This window comes from Motacilla alba, chromosome 9, assembly GCF_015832195.1.
Source record: "Motacilla alba alba isolate MOTALB_02 chromosome 9, Motacilla_alba_V1.0_pri, whole genome shotgun sequence".
In the NCBI taxonomy this organism is placed as follows: Eukaryota; Metazoa; Chordata; class Aves; order Passeriformes; family Motacillidae; genus Motacilla; species Motacilla alba.
The window spans coordinates 3,645,631-3,668,459 of NC_052024.1; the positions used below are offsets into that span (position 1 = coordinate 3,645,631).

The 22,829-nt window shown below is 39.8% G+C and overlaps 1 protein-coding gene across 3 annotated transcripts in view; it reads right to left on the bottom strand.

Moving 5' to 3' along the window:
- UGGT1 (UDP-glucose glycoprotein glucosyltransferase 1) overlaps window positions 1–22,644 on the bottom strand; it is a 41,991-nt gene extending 19,347 nt beyond the window's left edge. The window contains exons 1-22 of one of the 3 annotated variants that reach the window (XM_038145865.1): window positions 21,928–22,644; window positions 19,368–19,503; window positions 17,490–17,572; window positions 16,815–16,945; window positions 15,847–15,959; window positions 14,452–14,626; window positions 13,018–13,114; window positions 12,368–12,446; window positions 12,072–12,172; window positions 11,179–11,278; window positions 10,022–10,082; window positions 8,354–8,445; window positions 7,546–7,696; window positions 7,176–7,295; window positions 6,298–6,383; window positions 5,720–5,855; window positions 4,645–4,776; window positions 3,149–3,313; window positions 2,832–2,952; window positions 2,029–2,127; window positions 679–702; window positions 13–107 (exon numbers count right to left, since the gene is read on the bottom strand). In XM_038145865.1, the coding sequence (XP_038001793.1) occupies window positions 13–107; window positions 679–702; window positions 2,029–2,127; window positions 2,832–2,952; window positions 3,149–3,313; window positions 4,645–4,776; window positions 5,720–5,855; window positions 6,298–6,383; window positions 7,176–7,295; window positions 7,546–7,696; window positions 8,354–8,445; window positions 10,022–10,082; window positions 11,179–11,278; window positions 12,072–12,172; window positions 12,368–12,446; window positions 13,018–13,114; window positions 14,452–14,626; window positions 15,847–15,959; window positions 16,815–16,945; window positions 17,490–17,572; window positions 19,368–19,492 (2,286 nt within the window). In that variant the 5' untranslated portion in view covers window positions 19,493–19,503; window positions 21,928–22,644. The other 2 variants (XM_038145866.1, XM_038145867.1) reach the window with 2 other exon arrangements.
- Window positions 22,645–22,829: the final 185 nt, after the last annotated feature.

Here is a 22,829-nt window from a genome sequence, read left to right on the forward strand (position 1 = left end):
CACATCACCTACCTGATGCTTAATGGCATCATACAATAATTGCCTCCCTGAAGGCTTATCAAAATCACCAACAATCCAAAAAGTTACTGGTCTAACAAAGGAATCATCTGAAATTAGAAAAAAATATATAAATTTGAGGGTGAAAGGAAGGAAAGCTTCCTTTTTTCTTCATTTGGAGGTAAACTATGACACACATGCAAAGACTTCAAAAAGTAAAATTCCATAGAAAAGCAATGGGTGAACCTAAGCTATGAAGCCTGGCAAGACAAAATTAACAGCATTGGTATATTAGTCTTTATTAGGTCATTCAGAAAACTCATGTGGGACAGCATGCATTGCTCTAAGCTAGATTCTTTTAGTATTTTTGTTTGTTTGCTACCTTTTCAATTACAAATCATAAAGAAACACATAAATAACTTGGAGATTCCAAATGGGGTTGGAATCCAGCAGGCATATCACTTCTTTGTATTGAAGCTGTTAATTTACAAAATCAGTTTTGTATAAAGATGAATACAATACAATACAAAGACAAATTTACAGTATCAGTTTTTGTATAAAGTGCTGCAGCAAACATGCATTCCACCAGCTTCCTTCACTGCCTGCTGGTTCTAAAGCCAGTGTCATGAAGGAACCAGAAAACTCCAAGAACAATAGAAAAAATGCCAAAGCATGAGTTACCATAGATCTCCTTGGAAGACATTCCTGGTCAAAGAGCAGAAAGGAAAGGGGAAAAGGAGAGACACATTAATAACTTGATGGTAATCCCAATGTGTAATCAAGAAGCTGCAGCACTGTACTGGGCATAACTGAATCACTACAGTTCATATCCAACAGCAACAAATTTGTGCTAATTTTATTGCAATAAGCTTTGACTTTTTCTTCCCCTCAAACAGATGGATGCTTGATTTTCATGCTAGCATTAATTATACTATATATTACCAGTTTCATACCACAGGTGAGGACGTCATTTTGAACACTGCTGTGCCATTGTGCTGTTAACTTCCCTCTTTAAAAAGCAGCATGGCAGTGCAGTATCAGTGCTGGTGCTGAGCCAGCAACACATAGAACTTCTCTGTTACTTCAGAAAATTAATGTGGTACAGCATTACTGTAATCAGACAGCAGTTATTAAATATCTTAAGTGGCAGAAGAGGCAGTGACCAAAAAATGTCAAGCCATGGAATTGCAAATTAATGCACTTTCCAACAAGCATGCCAAGCTGTGGATTTAATTAATGCTCTACATGAGAAACTTGTTCAAATCCAAGTGACTGAACATGAATGAAGAGCAGACACGAGACAGGAAGAGCAATGGGAACATTTCAGGCAGTGCACATGGATGGCAGTGACTGGAGACAGGACCGGGGAAATTTGGGACAGTCTAGTAAAGACAGGAGACAGGAACAGGAGGATTTGGGTCAAATGACAGCAGCTTATTTCTGGAATCTAACCAAAATGGATAAAGGAAACACCTGATGGTGTCTGGTTAGACCTGGTTAGGCTCTGTATTATGTCTATGCATGCATTTCCTACACTTGAGAGGCACAGGCAAGTTTGAACACTTTTATGTGCAACTGTGACAACACTGCCATTGGAAAAGCAGTGCATGCACTGGAGCAATAAAAAACACCACTGACCACGTTAGGGGATGTCTTATATAATGGGCAGTTGGAATTTTCTTCTGAATCCATGTAACTTCTAGCAATTTTGAGTTATGAGACAGAGAGCTAAAACCCCTTTTACATTTTTCTAGTCACTTGTTTATGCTGCTGCATTTCTGGGGGTCACTTGCACAACAGCAAGAACAGTTTGGTTGAGACTTTATTATACAGTAAGAGGTTGGACTGGGTTTAAGAGGGGAACATTCTTGTTCCATGTAGATGTCATGTTTTATTAAAAAAAAAGTCATTAACAGACTATGCTGTTACCCACAGGCCTGGCAAGGCTCAGTGAGTGTGTGAAGATCTGCACATATGCTTGGAAACAAAGATAAAAGCAGACTTGGATTCAGAATCCACCACAGATGTTACCTTTCTTTGTTAAGTAGGTCATGCTGTTTGCAACAGCAGCTGTCTTATCTTTAGACTCCAATGTGGTAAACCGAGCAAAGTCATCCACAAAATGGTTATCTGAGGAAAGGAACAAGCATTAAATGCCAAACTATTCCATGTAAACTGAAAATAAAATCACTACTATTACCAGGACATTAAGAACACGTCCCACTTTGCTCCTTGTGATACTGCTTGTGTCTCATTTTCACTGCTAATATACATGCTGAGAAATGAATTTTGCTGTCTCACAAGTTACATTAATAACTACATTGCATATTTGATAGGGAGAAGTCAGTTGAAGGAATTTCCCAAGTCTCACCTAGTTGGCACTAGTCTATGTAAATATTATACATTGAAAAATCCACTCTGTCACTACTTTTCAAGCAACTCAAAAAAGGCAGGAGTAATGTCATTGCACTGCAGTCACTGTATTGAGTGTTCATTTAGCAAGGGAACGTTTTGCTAAATCTGAATTAATTCCAGAGATTACTGTCAACCCTGCTCAAAAGAAGGTCAGAACTAAGAAACAAACTGCTGCTTTATGCATTATATAATTTCTCAGCTTTATGAGTCATATTCCCCTTAAGGTCTGTATAAAAACAAAACAAATTCCCATATTGAAAATCAGTAGACATTTCATGTTGTACATAAACATCTGTCTGTACCAGGCCTGGGTCACCACTTCAGGTGCTGTTAATGCTTTGCCACCTGTGTTTTCCACTGTAACAGCAAGTCTTTCACTCAGACATTTCAGGTTTAACACAATTAAAAGCATCCCTTACTCATTCCTGTCAGATCTAGGTACTCTCTGTCAGACCTTAGGATTCTTGAGTTAATTCTTGGAACAACATTAGGCTGGTTCATGATATACTCAACCACATCTTGGTCATTAGATAGTTCACCCTGAAGGAAAGAGGAAAGAAGCATTATTTCTTATTTGACATATAAAATTGCCTTACATAACCTTAAAAAAAGAAAACAAAGAAGGCAAAAAGCAATTCTGAAAGCTAAGTTGTCTTGTATAACATGTAGCCAGGGACCTGTGAATCAGTTTTTCCAAATCTAGTTTCTCTCAAGCCACAGAGAACTCAGCACCCACCAGGTACACGGCTCGCTGGAAGATGCTCGTGGTTTCCAGGATTTTGTGCATTGTCACAGTTTCCAGGTCATCAGGATCCAGCTGATCTTTTTGGAAAGGCATCCCGTTGAACAGGACAACAGGGAGAGGGCCTACACCTGTTTGCTCATAGTAAGCTCTTGCTGCCTAAAGACAGGAACAGAAGCAGCTTTAGCACTTTGCCACAAAGGTTCCTAACAAGCTGTGCAATACCCACAAGTCTAAACACACGATGTGATCCTTAGCACTTCTGTTAGACACAGACAATGTATCTTTGAAACTTTCAGAGTTTCAAAGCAAAAAAAGTTCCTTCACAATACAGAAGCACACAATACTCCTTTAAGTTCCTTTTGTGAATTAATTCCAATGAGCACTTTCTGGTAGTGGCAAAAGATGCACCACAGGAAACATCACTTTGCCTGTGGAATCAAATGCAATGCAAGCAGTGATAGCTGTAATGTAAGACAGGGTAGGGAATTTTATTTATTTTTTAAGAATGTGTTTCTTAAACCTGTAAGAAAACAGTTACTTGTGAGGCAGGGAGTTATTTTGTCAAGACAAATTTCCCTGTTTCATGTAACCTCTGAGAAGTGCACCAGCACTGACAGATTCCCTGTTAGAAGTTAAAGTTAGGTTAGGTTCTGCTGGTTAGAGGTTCTGGTTGAGGCCTCTCCTCTCATACAAAAATGCCTGTCTTACTTTTATGGACTTTCATTTCCTTAAAATGTTTTTCTCTTTGCTGTCCTGCACTGGAAGACTTTTTTGTACTTTTCTGTAACCCTGACTGCATTCCTTACATTTACATGTAGGCAGCATCAAGTGTGCTAAGAGCTATTTGAGACAGCATTTTCATTTCTTTTAGAACAACAACAAATAAGAATCATCCCCACATAAAACCTCAAATAAAATCTGCTTTATCTCACATATAACTAGTTCAATAGTGATTTGCCCTCCTAATTTTCTCCAGACAGAAAAGTATCAGACCTAAAACTCACTTCAAGAATTATTTGCAGAAATTTGTTGGATGTCTTGCTACAGAAAAAGCATTTTGAATTCATAATCATGGCTTTATCTCACTCAGTATTCAAATACTGATTCAGAAGTCCCACACTGATCCCTCCCAATGTTAAGCCTCTTAGTTTTTCATAAACCATTCCATCACCTTGATTTTTTGCAAACACTTTTAAACTCTACTGACCCATAATGAAAGCATGAATTATGAGTCACAAGAAAGCTATCTTAGTCCTTTACATATGGATTTTTTAAAAAATATATATTCCATTATATGTATTATGTATATTATATAAAGCTTGTGCAGAACATAAACAGTACAGTATTACTAGAAATCCCCCAAGGTGGTAACAAAATAGTTCCCTAGTTAGTAAGAGAACTGGATCAAGAAATTGTATATAATTATATTTTCAGAACTTTCGCAGCAAAAGAAGTGGAAAACAAAGCTCTATCTCATGAATTCTTACCTTTCTGTTTTGATCATAGGCAGAATCAATTCCCAGCACGCTGCTGATTTCCACGTAAGGATACTGTTTCTCAAGAACACTAACAACATGTTCCACTTTCAGCTGGTCTCCTGTTTTCACTTTGTTATAGATCTGAAAGGAGAATACAAGTTTATAGCTGCAACTGTAAAGCCTCTGTCCTTATCAAAGGCAAACTGACCTGTCACCTGCATTGCAGTAGTTATAATAAGGCATTAACAGCCAGACTGCAAAACTTATATTCATATTTATCAGTTGCAACAGCTCCTAAGCACTTGTAGCCATTGTAAGTATCTTGTTACACCTTGTAGTCATTCCAGTGAGACTGGAAGAAGGTAAATATATACTTCTTTAAGTAATAACTTGCATCTTTAATCAGAAAAGGTATTTGAGGAGGGAAAAGAGTTCTCTGGGGAAAAAAGCCTCAAATAAAACATATCCAAGGAGCTACCTTCCCTTCAGAACTTGGCATATGCTTATGAAAAATACCACCTCACCATGTAAAGCAGGTAAATCTTTCCCTCTTGAAGGCACAAGATTTTACTTCAAGCTACAAATACACACCCAAAATAAAAAGAATAAAAGTAACTGTCTTTAAGTAACCAGCAATTTAACATCACAGTATGTCCCAGCTTGCCAAATTGTACGAGTATCAAACCACAGGTGAAATTCATTTACCAGCGCCTGTATTGTCCTTTGAGGTGGCAAAGGTACACAGCTGGAAGAGCTCAAACCAAATTATAACACTGAAGGGATGGGGCAGTTCAGAACTCAGAGACAGAATGAGCAAAGGGACAGGACCAGAAAAACATACACAAGTGTTAAGTGTCACCATGAGACCTGTGTCACCATGAAACCTAGTCTCACTTGTTAAAGCTGAGTTGAAGAAGCACATTACAAGGACACATGCATTCTGTGGTACCAGTATTTGGAGATACTCTGCATGCCACCCCAGCCAAAGAACAATTCCTTCCATTAGCTATGTATTAGCCCATTAACAATATTATGTACATGGAAAATATTGAAACATTAATTTCCCTTTTCATTTAATACTTACAGACATGACGGTCTGAAAAGCATAATTATTGTCCATTTCCTGTGCCACATAATTGTATGTCCTCAGGAGGGCAACACCAGGATCCTGAAGTCCATCAACATCCTCTGAGTCATTAACCACAAAGACTAGTCCTATCCTGCAATCACACAAATCCCCAGGTGATCATTTCTAGAAAGAATCAACTCTTCACACAACTGCTGGCTGTGATCTGATCATCATCTTAAACATGGGGTTTTTTAGAATAGCCTGGGAGGATGTTGAGCAGAGCAGCCAGGAATCAAACTTAGGACATATAATCATGATCATCTAATCTGGACATATAATCTGTAATGAGTCCATCAGAATCTTGCTTTTCACCTCTCTCCTATCCAAAACTTTAAATTTCTTTTGGACTGTTAAAAAACAGAACTCTGTTTTGTTAGTAGAGAAAGTTATATTCAAAAAATATACACGTACCTCGAACACAAGGAATGTAACATTTCTGCAGTGTCCTAGCAATGAGAATTTTTCAACTATAAAAGTCACATGCATAAAAGCTGACATAAAAAAAACCCCAAACATTAAAACACAGCAATTACCTCAGTGGGATGTGGTTACTGAAGAACATTTCTGCCACATTCAGTAATTCTGCTGTGGTCTCATGAGTGGGATCTACTATCAGCACCTGTATACAAACAGCAAGTGAAAAGTTTTCATGCCCTGGAGAGCCAATGCTGCCAAGATATTCTCTTCTGTCCCGACCCAGACAGAACTGGGTCATTCAGACTGCATGTAGGGCCCTTCATTCATGCAACTCTTGCCTTAGAATTTAAAAATTTCTATGTCAAAAGTATTGAATTCCAGAGAAAAAGGTAACACAACCAAGCTCCCACAGCTTCAGATGGTTCAAGTCCCTGTTTTCCCCTAATCAGAGTTCTTGTTTTGCACAGGGCCACTTTGCCACATGACAAGAGTTACAGTGCACAATCTGCAAACTCTTCAGCAAATCGAAGTAATTTACCCACAGACTAAAAGGATACCCACGGCTAAGCTGAGGGCTGTTGATCATTTGTTCAAGTCCTGATGCATGAATGCTTTCTAACTGAAACAACTGAAGTTGGTCTTAACTCTGCTAAGAAGACAACAGTTGACAGATTTGATAGATTTCGTTATCCAACTTCAGGTATTATCACGAAGTTGAAACACACCAAATTGTTATTTATCAGATGATAATTTTGTCCATTGACTAAACAACTCCTGGCATTTAATAGATGCCAAAGAATCGTGCTCAGGAATCTCTGAATCTAGCCATAACTTACTAAAACTAGGAGAACAAAACCTTTTAGAAAAGCATCCTCTCTCTCAAGCTATTGAAGTGACAGGGAATCCAGTGTATCTGTGAGGTAAGCTGCAAAAGCTGATCCTCCTGCTCTTGACAAAACAAATGCACATTTCATTCAGTCAGATTATTACTTACAAAATTATGGAAGTTTTTTCTGATTTGCCTGATCACACCAGGAAACGTGGGACGCAGCAGTTCCTGCACGCTGGAAGGCCAGGAATTGTACCGACTATCAACTTCCAGATTGTTGATCCACTAAGGAGAAGTAAAGGCATTTCAATGATTCACACTCCTCCTGCTCTGGTCTGAGACTAAAATATTTTCAAATCAGACACTGTATTGAAGAAATAAAGCTTTTAAAAAGCGCTAATTATAATCTTATTATCCTTTTCACTTCACTGCAGTTTCAGAGCTGATTGTGAGACAAGGACAAAAGCTCCCCTGACAGCTTAAGAATGCACTGCCCAACAGCAAATCAAGTATTTCTATTAAAAACCATACTCACTGAAATGGCAGGGCTTCTGATGTCCACAGCATAGTCAGAATCTGATGGCTGGATGTTCAATTTCAGGACGTTGTGTAAGGAAACTCCCTCAATTCCCAAGCTGTGCAGGCCTTCCATAACACGGGCTTCATTGCGGAGCACATCGATCAAGCTGCAAGGAAAAGCAAAATGGGGTTGAATTTTAACCCCACAGCAAATAACTTACTCTTACCCTGAGGGTTAACAGATGGAAGGTATAAACAAGTCTGTCTGTCCAGGCATTAGTTCTTATTTATTACCTATTTCTTCCTGTCCTAAGAAACTTCAGATTACTTAAATCTGTGCAATTAATATTGTATAACTAGGAAAAGCAACGTTAAATCAGGATAATTAATTCATTTTATGTATATATATATATGTATGTATTATTGAAACACATCTTGACAAAGGCATAGGGTGGTTTCCAGATGAAAAATTTACAGTGGTTTATCCTTTGAGAATCACTCTGGCTGCCTTCAGAATAAATCTGTATGCTGACAGCTGAGAAAACAAAATCTTGCTAGTCACAGCACAGGTCAAAAGAACAGCACAAATGTGACTTCTCATTCCAATCTTCAATCTTCTACTTTTCACATTAGATTTTTTGTTGGAAATGCACTTTGAATAAGATAAGGAACCATGATTTTCCTTTTACAGTACTTAACAATTAAACCTAGTCTAGATTATGAAGAAGGTTCAAAACTGTCTAAATAACTTTATCATCCAAGCACAAGCAAGATGCAAGTTTCTAAGCAGGATGCAATTATTGTGAAAAATAAAACATTCCTACCTAAATATATCCTGAGTGTCTAAATCAATAAGTAGTCCATTGATGAATAGGGCAGAATCTCCTGGTTGCAATCCTAATGTTCCCTTGAAATACTGAAAAGAAGTAGGAAGCCATTAGAAGAGGAAGCCATTTCTGTGCTCTGCACAGAAAATATTATTAAAGAGTTTAATGTGGTTTTTTTTCCCAATAGGTCTTGTCTTGCAGTACCAGTTACAAATTTCTATTTAGAGGTGTGATGAATACTGAAGGAGAAACATTGTATTTGGATATTTTACCACACAACCATCACAAAGACTGTGAGCAAAGCAAACAGAGAAATAACAGAAGTACCCCATGAAGTACCAAGAACAGGAAAGTAGTTCTGATCAGAAAAAAAATACATTTTTTATTAAATAAGTAAGGCTCCCAAAGAAAAGATGAGTGTTAAATTGTAGCTTTCTGTAGATAATGACATAGCAAACTCTAATGTAACAGTAGCAGTGAACTTAGCTATCAAATAATACCCACACAAAAGTGAGTAGTGCAAAGAACGGCTCTGAAGTTAGATATAGCCTGGTCTGGATGTAGCAGCCCAGGTATCCTCTGAATAAAAATGAATCCACAAAATCATGGGTTTACTTGTGGACCAGAGTCTGATCTAACACACAACAGAAAGGCCACCAAGTAGCTTTAGCTTGGACTTACATCCTAAACTTTGTCCCTTCCAGAACCACATGGGACAAGAGCGTCAAACCCCATCCCTTCTCCTCTGATTTCATCACTATTGAACAAGGCAATTCTCTCTCAGAACAGGAACCTCAGGGGACTCGTAAAGAGCTCTGCATTTAGTACTAGACTCCCCAAATGCCATTGATTAGATTTCTAAACAATATGTGTGTATTTAACATACAATGTCTTTTTTTTCTGATCATACCAAATAGGACTGGAATCTGTGAACGGGGCAATGTAGCTCATACAGCAAATGCTGCTGTTTGACTTTTCTTCATTACTATCTTAAACTTTTGTTTTGCACTCTATCCAGACCACACTACCTGGCATATTTTAGTTGCACAAATTTCTGTACAAAAGCCTGTACAGAATTCCTAGGGGGCTGCTGGTTTTTTCAGTGCTTTGCTAATGCCAAGGACATAGCTGAGCTGTCTGAAACACTTCTGCAAGTACAGAGCCTACCCAGTGACCTCCAGAGGCCCCTCCTGACCTGGGGAGTTTTATGATTCTGTTTCAAAGCACATTTAGACTTAGTTGGTAAATTTAATCCCCTCACTAAGCACCAACATTGGAACTATTTCCTCCACACAGAATGAATCATTCTAAAGCCACAGCAGGTTTTGAATTTATTCTGTGACCTCCTAGTGGTCACTGATGTATACACATATCTAAACATCATCTCAAACTGGATAACGAGAACCAATTTTCTTCTGCATCATTAAAACTGTAGGAAGATGCTTAATATAGCTGCTTTTCAAGCAATAAATTTCTAACCAGAGCAGTATTTTCCTATTTGAGCAAAGAAGTTTAATTATGTTCCTCATCCATGTTCGAAAATCCACCACTTCTTCACTTCCCCGATGCATACTACAAAGTTGTGTGTGAAAATACTGAGTCATTATCTTGAGCAACACGTAAACCTAAGTGCAAAGGTGCTGTGTTACTTTTTGGACACATTACCTTTTGGTTCTCTTCAATTTCTGCTCTGAGTTCCGAAGAAACAACTGTTTTTGTTATGGCTCTACAAAAATAAAAACATCATGCTGTGAATCCTCTTTCTGTTTATCTGCTGGATAAATATCTATTTATCTACCTTTTATACCTCACATGTTAAGATGATTAACCTTCTGGTATAAAGAGGTGCAGCAAGAAGCAGTTGCACTTGGTGACACCATAAATAGCAAGATGGAGCATTTTTCTTACACTGTATAACCCAGCAGCACAAAAACGTTCACCACGTGCCAACTCTCAGGGTCTAATTTCACATTAACCATAATAAAAGTGTACAGCTGCCAAAAATGTAAAGATGGAGGCTGACAACAGAAAATAGGGGATTTCACTGCTCATGGTGGGATCCCATTCCTTTCCTTACTTTGGATCCAGTGATTGCATCATCAGAGTGGGCGAGTACAGCCCACAGATCAGCCTGAAAACACAGTGAGATGCAATGCCTGCCTTAAGAAGCTCTAATTAACAACTTAACTTCAGGTAACGGGAAATAAGATCAGAAATCGGTTTATTTTTACATTCATCTCAGGTATATCTCCCACCTACTCAAAAAGGTTCTCTAATATCATCTTCACAATCCAGGCAATGAAATCTTTCAAGAGAAATGTATCTCTAGACTGGCTGGCCATGTCAGGTCACATTGAGCTTTTTAAACTGATTTGAATATGATAAAGACAGTCACTGACAAAGTACAAAAACCAGTGGAATTGCACATCAGCCTCTAACATGAGACTGAGTTGTTTGGCAACGTGGATCCCAGAAGAAGAGCCAGACCCAGTGAACAAATAAATGTTAAGATCGTTAAACAGAAAACCCAGCCAATAAATTCTTGATGACTTCACGTAATAGGTTTAGATGCATTTCACAATAAAATAGCACAGGCAATTCTGGCACATTTTCTACCAGGCCACATCAGCTGTCATCCAAGAAAAACACCATGAAATCCTCTTTGTAACAGTAGGCTGAAGAACTTCCCAGCATAAACATTCCCCAGTGTTTGCTTCCAGCTAAATGACAGTCAAAATTAACCCAACCAATGCTGCTTATCTCAGGTCCTGCTCAGGAAAAGGAAAGTAGTAAGATTTTTTAGGAGTCAAAATTAAAGTTACCTGGCCTTTGTAGGAAAGTTCTGACTAAGATCTTTCATGACCATCAGGGCATCCACAGGGGGAGCAGTCAAAATGCGAGCGGCAGTTTGAAAACTCAGATCTTAGAAGTGAAAAAACAGAGGTCAACAACCCAAAACTGAAAATAAGGCAATGCAGAGACATCAAAAACTTTATTTTTCATCTTTTTTTTGCATGTTACCTAAGGAAATTAACTTTTTATCTGCACCAATAGGTACTTTTAAACTCATCTTCTTGGTATTCTACTTCTAGGTGTTGCCTTGAAGCAAGTAACCCTCCCCAAGTGAAGCAGTGTATGCTGCCTAAAGGTTGCTGAGTGAGTCCAGACCAGCCCTCTTTCTTTGGCTGAGCTGGGAGAATCTGCCCTTCCACTGATACAGGTAGATTCCCCATGGCTACAACATACATTCAGCTCTTTGAATTAGTCTTTTTGAGAGCTTTTTCACAGGCTTTTATAGATGTTTTAAGGGAATGAGGCCAGAGCAGCATGCAATTGACTTTTTCCTCTGGTCTTGAGAAATCTCAAGATTTCACATCAGAAGGGTGATCATGGAAAGAAACTTTGCATTCCTTTCCTTTCTGCACTCAGCAGACCATACAAGCAGTCAGTTTAAGAGCAAGTAGCTTACTGTACTGCACAATATAGAAAACAATCCTCATGTCAGATGTCCCGTGAAACAATGCAAAAAGCTATTTCAACAGGAAAAGGTACTTTAAAAAACAAGTATTTTCCAAGTGAGACTGAATGCAGGAATTTACAGTCGAACTCTCTCAACTGTACACAGCCACTAACAACCTCAATAGTGTAGAACACCAGAAAACACATTTACATTGAGTTTTTGTAGACCGTAACTGAAAGCCTTTATCCAGATTACCTTGGAGCTGCCATACTTTCAAAGGTGCCATTTCATTGGTACTTTCCACAAGGTGTTTTCTGAGCTCTTTCAGTTCTTCTGACAGGTCAGGATACAGCTGCCTGAAAGGATACAAGGGTCAAAAAACTTCTGTGGTTTCCTATAAGAAAGTCTGCTGCTAATTTAAAGAAACTACCATATAAAGTATGCTGCTAACACATACAGGGAACTCAGACATGTAAAAAAGAATTATAAAGCAAAAGATCAGCATTTCTGCAAAAATTTTTTTGATATGACAAAGTCCAACTGTGTTTTACCTTAGTTTGCCAAACAGAAATCCTTGCACTTCATCAATAGGGTCACTTTCATCTATGACTGTAGCATTCACATCTGTGCCTATAAACACACAGAGAACACCACTAGCACCAAGCTCTTCCCAAAGAGAAAAGCAGGAAAATCTGGGGTTTGTATGTGTATGTGCACATGTAAAGAAGAAGTACACACAGAGATTACACTATCAAAATAGTTTTGGCAGATGCATGGGAGTTTGTAGAACAGAGATCAGAGCTCCATAAAAGCAGTAAAAGCAAAAAAAAAAAAAGTGCAGAATTCTGTCTTTCAAAAAAAAAATAGCACATCAGGAACAAGGAACACATTCCACTCTGAAGATGGATAAGGCAAATTAAAGTAGAGAAATTTGCTTTACACCGGCAGAGTAGCTGGTAAAAAATTAGTTGTCTTAGTAGTGCCATTACTAAGATGTAGTCCAGGGCCACAACTCCAGGATTTCACAAATGTGGAAGTGCCATGGCAAAGATCTGTTTCAAAAGAAACATGCTCCCAAAAGGGATTTCAGAGCTAAGGAAAGAAAAATATCTGCAATTCAGACATTCATAGCAAAACGAGTATAGAATTACCTTGGTGCAATTAAAATGTTCACATTAAAATACTTCAAATAAAAATTCACCTTTCACCTGGGTATCATCCTTGGCCTTATATTCTGTACTTTTAATAGCCAGTTCTACACCATAGCCAGAGAGGTAGACCTTTTCCTTGCTGGGATTCTGTAAGGAAAAGCCAACAGTGTGATATTGTCACCTTTGTGTGATCCAAAAAAGAAAAACTACCACTTCCCAAAGCTGAGAAATCTCAGTCTGGGATTTCAGACATAATGGGTAGAGAGAAACAAACACGGTGAGTGACTCTGCAGTAACATAGTCTAATAATTTTATTTCCTACTGTTTTTCAACACACTTCTTGAAGTTCAGCAAGCAAGAATTATCTCTATGAACCAAAAAAACATCAAAATTCACAAAGTAAAGGGGAACACAAAACAATGTTTTCAAGATTCAGTGTGTGAGTAAAGCAGAGGGAGATAGAGTCCAATCATTAAATCAGACAGAAGGTGGAAAGGAACTGCAGCTCAAAGTTCAAAAATGAAACATTCACTGAACAGCTACCACAAAGAACGACAATGAATAAAATACTGATAAAAGACAGGTGCATAATTAGTTCTGCCTTTAATAAGGGAAACATGACCACTTCCTAGAAGTATTTTCAAGTATATAGGAGTCACATAACAGTACCAAAATCTAAAGTGTAATACACTGAATTTTGACTGTATTGCTCCCAAAACTGACAACTACTTCCTTTTATAAGAGGAAAGTAGTGCATGCAATGTATGACTTTTTTAAAAGTACAAGTAATATTAGAAATTAACCAGCTGATGCTCATGCTCCTTTTTTTTTTTCCTTTTTTTTTTTTTTCTTTTTTTTTTTTTTTTCCTCACATTCAAGCCTGACTGCTACACTGCAGGTTTTGGAACACTTAGTAATATTCAAGCAACAAATCAAAGAACTCCAGTTCTTCATACCTTTTGAAATGTAGTTTTAAATACTAATCCAGTGGCCATGCACAATTTAGTGGAGGAAGATGGAAACCAGGATAAACTGCACTAGAAATGGTAAGTGGTTCTGTAAAAACATTACTACAGAAACAATGTCTTTCTTTTGAAAATGGTACCTTAATGTTAATCCTTGCTTTTTATATCCAGTAAGTGGCCTGACTGTGAAAGATCTGACTAGTTCCCATGCTCTAATACGGGCAGAGAAACACTTCTTTTTACACTGAAGTCTCTAATTAAACTGGAATTTAGGGCTGGATTTGTGAAATCAAACAATCTTACTTAAACGATCAGGAGATTTAAAATATTCTGCATTATTCAGCTACATGCAATAAAAAAAAAAAAAAAAAACAAACTTTGAGTATTCCAAGTAATTTAACAACAGGAATAGGCACATGTCAATTTTAAGGGAACACACCTGGGTCAGTTTTCTTTCTGAAAACTAAGGCCATTAACTCAATTTCAAATACCTCTGTTACAATGCACAGATATACTCACAGCAATGTAGTGTCTGAGCACATAAGTGATTTCTCCAGCCTCAGCCTTTGAAACAAGCCTCCTGTGCTGTCTGTAGAACTCCTCTGTGCCAATCTCTGCATAAAGGATGACCACAGGACTTTCAGGGTTTGCTGCTGGGTATTTGTGGTCCCCCTTGAACAAAAATGGCTTTGGCCTAAGAGGGAATAGTGAAGAGTCACAGTGTGAGTCACAGCATTTCCTCACTCAGTGCAAAATGCACACTTTTTTCCCTGTTTATTCATTTTTCACTCAATACATATGTTGAGCTATTCCCACATATTAGATCAAGGCTGGCAGCACTTGGTGCATGTTGATAAAAGCTTTGTGGAAAATGAACATATGAAAAGAAACAAGTGACTAAGAGCTATTTTGAATTGACTATAATCCTAATTTTAAAAATTAACAACTTCTCTTAGATTTCCAATTAACTTTCTCTTCCCTTGGTGATTCATAAATTCTGGATGAAAAGTTAAAAAGGCTGATAGAACAGATGTGCCAAGGGCACAAATCCATTTGAACCTGGTCCTTGGCTTAGTATACAAACAAAGAAGTGAATGAAAAGTCTATTTTCAGATTCTTTATTTACATTTAGTCTAAAGTGCAATAAATACCTAAAGCATTCCCAGTAAACCAGAAGAATAGCATGTGAGCTATAGATGCCATATGTCTGCACACTGCCAAAAAACTCTTTATTCTTAAAAGAACCAAATAACCAAGATTAAAAAAATCATATTGAAAACAAAAATGTTCTCATATTGTAAAAACAAAATGAAATGTAAGGATTTGGGTTGGTTTTGGTTTGTTACTTGCTTGGGTTTTTAAAATAAGTATTGTATTTTATACCTTCTTTTTGTTATTAGCAGTTACAATCAAGGCTTATTCTTGTAGAGAAACCTGAATTTTAAATATATTGTGTGGTAATGGTTTTCTTTGTCAATGCTGAGAAAACTATACAGAGAAAAAAATACTGTACTTGCTTTCAGCCATTCATAAAACAATTGGTTACATTAACTCTCATTTGAATATGCAGCCCAGCTCCTTCTATTTTCCCTACATACTGAAGGTTTTACACACTCCTGAGAATTCCTACTGTCCTTCAACAGTTTCCAGCTTTTTCCAGAATTTGTTTCCAAATTTTCATGTGCACATTCCTCTTCCTAGCAGAATTATCAAAGAGCAAGGGATAAGAGAACCACCACTGCAATCTGAATTAACACCAAATAAGAGATTGCCACCCCAGTGCCAACAACGGACAGGAGAAATCAACACTGAAGAACACAGAAACAAAGTTTATTACAACCTCTTCACAGCAGTAAGTCTAAAGTTAGGTTAAATTTAAAGATCTAATCCAGTAATAGGAAATTAAACAAATACCTGTCTGAAGCTGCCTGTAAAAGGTTTCCAAGAGAGTCAAATTCACATGTTTTCTCCCCATGCACAACAAAAAACAGGGTACAGCCCTCTGGTGGAGATTCATCTGCTGCTATCTGTATGAAACATTTATAATAATGTAGGGTGAATGTTTGCCCTTAGAACAAGTGAAATTTTTAACAGTGTAGCAGTGCAAAAAAACAGTATTATTTCCTACATTCCAAACTAGTACTTCTTCCATGTTTATGACATAATTTAAATGCAAGGTGAAATTGCAAGATGGAGAGTTAAGCCTTTACTTATTTTTCAGTCTGTTACTATTAACTGTAAGGTTAGTTGCAGGTACAGAAAGTAGGGGTTTTGGTTGAGGGTTTTGTTGTTTGTTTGTTTTTTTTGGCTTAGACATCACAAAAATCTGTATTTGTTAAATATCAAACGACAAAATGAATTCACATGAACAATGAGGATGTTTTACAGTATTACTTAAATAAAGCACATCCTAATGTGAGACAATTTCCAAAGAATTAAAAAGATTAAAAAAGAACAGAGAACACAATGAACTTTTATTTATGAGTTCTAATCACTCCCTCTCTCTCTATATATATACACACACACATATATATATAGATTACTATCTTCAGGTAAGTTCAGCTGAGCAACAGGAACAGCAGCACCATCCCAAGTACTAATGGAGCCAACAGAGAAGATCCTCACAAAAATCTTTGCACCAATTCTTAGTGCAGCAGGCACAAAGATAGGCAGACATGTCAAAATGCCAATTCTTCAGTATACTCTAGACAAAAATTCAGCACCTCATGAAATTTGTATACATGTTCACTCTGTAGCTCAGGTGTACAGGGCAGTTAAGCAGTTCAGGTTTTTTATATCTCAAGTGTTTCCTTCCACAGTTCCCTCCTTCCTGAGCCTTGGTAAAATGCTCTGCACATCACCTGAGCATTTCCTGCACTAACCTGTTGAAAAGCTTGAACTGCAGCAGAGTAGGAGCGTAAAGACAGGGAAAATTTCAACAAATTCTGCTGCAAAGGCGACAGAGTCTGGCAGGCCACCTTCAGCATTTCCTGGTAGGAAGAGTAATCACTACCTGCAAAATCAAAGTACAAGCAGTTTTCTTTCTATTCCATAGTCTCATTGAAGAGGGGCTTCTCATCTTAGTGTGATTTAAACCAACAGAAGCCCATGACATGAATTCTGAGTATGCAAATGACCATTCCTCCTCCAATTTCATTACAGACAATTCTACAGATGGATGAGAGCAAACTTCAACAGAGATTCAGGAGAGTACATTTGAATGCATTCTTGAGGATGTAAACGTGGGAGGGGAGGAGGGAAACAGTTTAAAGCTCCCATTTAATTTTGGCTGAGAAATAGTAACACAGAGAAAAGTTATTTAAAATATATCATACTTCATGTTGAAAAAGAATCTGGCAAGCAAAATGTTTCAGACTCATCCTCTACAGCTTCTGTCAAACGGATATCCAAAGGACTTGAGCACATTACAGCAAAAAATATTACTGAAGTAAGTATTTTATAAAAGTCAAATGAGGATTACACAATGGAAGACAGAATACTGTGGTATATTTTTCAACTATCAGTCAGCATTGAGAAAAAAAACTATAAAAGCTTACCATCATGCTCAGCTGTCTTAATAGTCTCACTGGCTTCAACAAAATTCCAGAATTTTTCTTGACCTTCTTCTGATAAAAATTCACTAAGTAAAAAGAGAAGAGTGAGCTAGATCTACAAATTTTCTCTCAAGTTACAAATCTGATACCTTGTAATGCTTCATAGCAAGTTAGCACCTACCACCTAAATCAGCAAACTGTGTTACTAGGAAAAGCACTGCAGGAAAGCTAAAAACAAACAAACCCAAACAAACAACCACTGCAGGGCAGGACAAACACACAGTACATGCAAGCAGCTTGTAAGGCACCTCCTGATCCTTTAATGCCACTAACAGGCAGCAGTGTCCATCCTGGTAGTTCTCCTCCCTAACACATTTCTTTGCTATCCCTGTTTTATGAGAAACACACATTTTTGTTTGTTTTGGTGAAACAAATTGTAATTATGAGCTTTGGTGGGCTTTGGTGGGGGTTTTCTGTTTGCTTGTTCTTAAACAAGCAAAAGGAGAAGTCACAGCTTCAAACCATGTTATAGATCCCATATATTAAGCATATAATGGGCAGGTATACAAGGCTAGACAATGGAATTCATCCTCTGAACATTGCTAAGCACAAACACTGTATCATGTCCACACTGGTAATATACTTGCTATGCTGAAGGGTGCTACAACAGAAGGTTTGGAGCCTGCTCACTGCCACAGTAACTTGTGTGTTCCAATCCAAGGGTAAGTGCTGCTTGAACACCTGGGTACCAAATGGCAGTGCTGGGCTAAGTGCAGTGACCAGCAGGAGTGATTTTACACTGCAGTGCTGCATCATGCTGCAGTTCATCCCAGGTGAACTATCCCGCCCCACCCAGAGCCTCTGACTGCAATGGATCGAGTCTCTGGCACGTTATTTTGATTATTTGCTTGCTGTTTCACACTCTCTTAGGCTGAGTTTTTCCCCAGCAGTGTCACAGTGTCACACAGTCTCAGGGTATCTAAATCCTGGCATTTACACCTGTGCTTTGCATTTTACTGCTTAAGGAACTTGCAGGCTTCAGCTTCTCCAGAGAAGGTTACAGAAAAGTAATTTCACCTAGGACACACCTGTCCTCTGAATGAAAGCCATGCTCATGTGAATGAAACCCAGCAATGCTCAACTATTTTCATGTGAAACAATCTGCAGTAAAACAGACAAAATTCCACATTTGGCAATACTCTTAAGCGATACAAAATTAAGCACACACGAACTTGAAATTCTAAAGGTCCTACTGACATCTCCAAACTAAAACATGACAAAATTAAACAATGAGGGATTTCAAAAGAGCTAAGCAGACTAGCACTGAAAAGACAGCATTTTGCTTTCTTTTTACACAATATCTTAAAAAAAGTCTTTAATACCATAGAAAAAAATGTTCCCAGCATGACTTGCACAATTCTTAACAAAGCAATTGACTTTAATCAATGCAAAACTCACAAGAACAAAGTTAAACTCAAGCTTTACCAAGCTAAATATACATGAGCAGCAGACATGTATCAAAACCTACAACACTGAAGTAAAATACATGCAGCTACAGAATCTTACAAGACCATGCTGAACTCCTCTATCTAATGCTTTGAGTAAAACTTCATAAGGCAAAAAATACCAACTGTGTAATTGTTTATGGTTAGTAATTTTTGTTCTAATGCAAACTGAGAGAATTTATCACACACAAAAAAAACCTACTGTCTCCTCTAAAATCCTCCTCCCATCTCCCCATGCACAGCAGTGATCACATTCCCATGTTATTACTGTTGGTAGTGACCAGAAACCAAAGTGCCACATAACAAAGAGAAGACTTTACTTTCTCCTCTAAGCATATTCTGATTTGACAATGAAAAAAAATCACAATGCACTTACCTTGTTTCAAGGAGTAAAGGAGTTGAAGGCCACTTTGTAGTTAGAGATGTTGTCACAGCCTTAGAATCTGCTTTCACAAGTGAAGAGCTGAACCAGACTCCAAGAACTGCAATAAGTATTCCCATTTTATAGGACACTGAAAACGATGAAGGAAAATAGTAAGTTTCTCATTTTCTCTTCTCATAAATACAGGATCTCAAATATATTGAGATATATGTTAAGACTTTAAAACTGCATTTAATGCAATACATTAATGAGATGATCATCCTCTCACCTGGGCTTACAAAACCACAAACTTGGAGAGAGGCAAGGAATTTACAAACTCACTCCTGAGATGCAAGTAAACCCAAATCAATTCCAGCTTCCTCTGTATTCATGCTTTCAAATAACCTTTATGCTTCTGTTCCAGGACACCAACACCACATACTTCTTGCCTTAAGAGATATTACAAACTGCACACATTTCAGACTGGGGGGGAAAAACAACCCACTGTTCATTTTATGGGAAGTAAAATCACACTTTGTGTCAGCACAGATCCAGCAGCTGTGGACTAACCAGTCAGATGAGCCAGCCAAAGATGAGGTACCCCAGGTACCTTTAGGTTTTTTGGGGGATGAAGAAACAAGTATTTCCTGACTGCACTAAGCGCCACCAAATTTAAAAGCTGAAAAATGAATGAAATAATGCAAAAAGACTGAAATGATACAACCTACTGTGAGAAGTGACAAAAAACCCACAAATTATTCCATTTCTTTGTTGTTCTTCATTTTGTGTATTTTCAAGCCTTTGTGTTCTCTGGCCTACACCCCAAAAGAAAACCAAGTGGAATTTCCTTGCCCGCAACTCCTAAACTTAAGGAAGACCAGAATTCTTCTGTTGGCTTTCCATTACAGCCTCCACAGGTTCAAGCTTTTTTACCCTTCTCTGACTATAGTATATTTATATTTACTACACCCCCAGTATGCATTCAAGTACTCTTTCATTTCTTTATCATTTTTTTTTTCCTGGATAACTCATTTTCCATGTCCCCCCTGCACCTGAAAAAATGTCCTGCTGCAATTCTACATCTATCACACCCAACAACCTGCCAGGATCTAACTTCTGTCTCTTTTTTAATTACAATCTCAATATAAAGAATAGGCTTATATATCTGTAGCTCTAAGCTACCTGTGTATGTACATAGACAAACAAACCAAATCCTCCTCTTTTTGGAGGTTTACACCCCTCCAGCCAAATGTTTCCCAACAATAACTCAGACATTGGTCTTTCCCTGGGAATAAAACCAGAAATTCCTGCTGTGATCTCCAAAGAGCAGCTTGGTCAGCTGCACACGACATTTGCTTTACGCCACACCTGGGAAGCAGACAGATGGCATCACAGAATGGGCACAGCCAGCACTCCCTGTGTGCAGAGGGGGAAGCTCAGCCAATATTTGTGGAGTGAAACATTGGCTTCTGCCAAGTGCAAGGAAGAACCACAGCTCACAGCTCCTTCCAGAGATGGGTCCTTCTTATTCTCTTCAAATCATACATTGGAGTTTGGAATGGGTAAATGAATACACCCAACAGCAGCCTCATGACTAAAACTCCTATGCTGCTCTCTTGTGCCTGCTCTCCTGCTCTGCGAAAGACTGAATTAAAAACCTTTTTCTGTATGAAATAGGAAAGAAACCAAATGACACATCTGCCACCCGACACGGTTTAGCCAGCTGAAATTCTGCAGATTAGAAATATCTACAAGTCCTCAATAATAGCAGCCATAAAACAATGACCGGTATCTCAAAGAAAAATACACCATGGAAAAAGAGGCAAGAGGCACAGGAATGAACATAAGTGACACAAGGAGATCCAGCTCTGTGCCAGGTAACAAAGCAAAACCCAATCTGAATTACGACACCGCAAAGCAGTGTAAGTATTTTTCCTCCTTATTTTTCTTCCAATTACTCCCTTTAAAACACTCCGGGCAACTTGCACATCCAGCCTTGGGGGAAGGAATAAATCAGCCCACACTGACAGTGCCCTCCGCCACGTCCTGCGAGGTCAGTCTGGTGGCAAGCGGGTGAAGGGCAAAGGAAAGCGGGAGCGAGGGGCAAGTCCTACCGCAGGCACAGCACCGGGGCACCGGGACCGACACGGTGCACGGCAAAGACCACCGGTAACAGCGGGCACTGATCGCACCGGGGAAGTCCTGCAAAGGGCTCCCGCTGCCGCGCTACGGCCGCTGACACTAAAGCACAGCGATTCAGCCCGTGACTAGAGATCAAGCCACCGGAGCGCTGAGCGGCCAGCGCTCAAAACACACATTAAACCCGGCCCGTCACGGCGTTAATAGTGCGGGGCGCTAAACCCGAACGCAGCCTCCGCCGCTCCGCAGTCCCGCTGACCGACCGACCGACCCCCGCGGGGCGCGGAGGCCGCTCGAGGGACCCCGCCGGTGTCGGTGCCTCCGCGGGGCCCGCCCCGGCCGCCCGCTGCCCCCCAGGCCGCCGCCGCCGCGGGCCCGCCCCGCCGCCGCTCCCTCAGGGCCCCGCCGCGCGCGGCCGGTGCCCGCGGTACCGCACCTGCGAGCGCGCCCGCCCGGCTCCCGCCGCCCGCGCCGCTTCCGCTTCCGCTGCGAGCCCGCGGCGCCGCGCAGTGACGGCGGCCGGGACGGGGGCCGCCCGCAGCCCGGCGGCTGCTCCCGGGCTGCCCGGCGGTCTCGGTTTAAGGAGGTAGCGCCCGAAGCGAAGGCGTAACCGGTGGGGTTTGTTGTGGTACTGACTGGCCCGCGAGCAGTCGCCAGCCTGTGCTGCTGGAAGGAGACCCTGTGCAAACGACTGCTCGTTTTTTTACAGTGTAGAGACGGGGCGGGGAACTGAAAGCAGCATAGGGCAGATTAAAAACAGCCGTTCTTCATTTCTCTTCTTTGCACCTTTTACACCTTCTCCATCAGGAGCCCCTTGTCCCCGCCGCGGGTGCCGGCTCTGTGCGCTCCGTGCCGCGCTGCCCGCGCCGCGCCCTCTCAGCGTTCCCTGGGCACCGCGGCCCTCCCGAGAGGTGCAGCAGCGGCTCTGGGGTCTCAGGCGAGACGTGGAAAGCCAGAAGGAAGCTGTAATTCCAGCCAGGCAAAGGGGAAGGGAATGTCTCAGGAAGGGAGCTGAAGCGCAGGACAGGCGGCTGGCTGGTGGGGGTCCTGGAGAGTGACACCCACCGCGACAAACTGCTGCTCGTGACACAAATACAAACCCTGCTTGTGCTCCTGCTCACCACGAACACCAAGGTTTGCGAGGCAGACCTAGGGATTACTTACATGTGACCCTGAAATTTCAAAGGTTTTCCTCCTGGTTTCATTTTAAAATATAATTAAAGGTCTGAAAGTGGCAGGTGTCTGGCTGAGTTCATGTCTGAGCCTCAACACATGAGAATATCATGGAGAATGGTGGTGGTGTTCTGATGTGTCTGTAAGCAAACGCGAGGCAGCCTG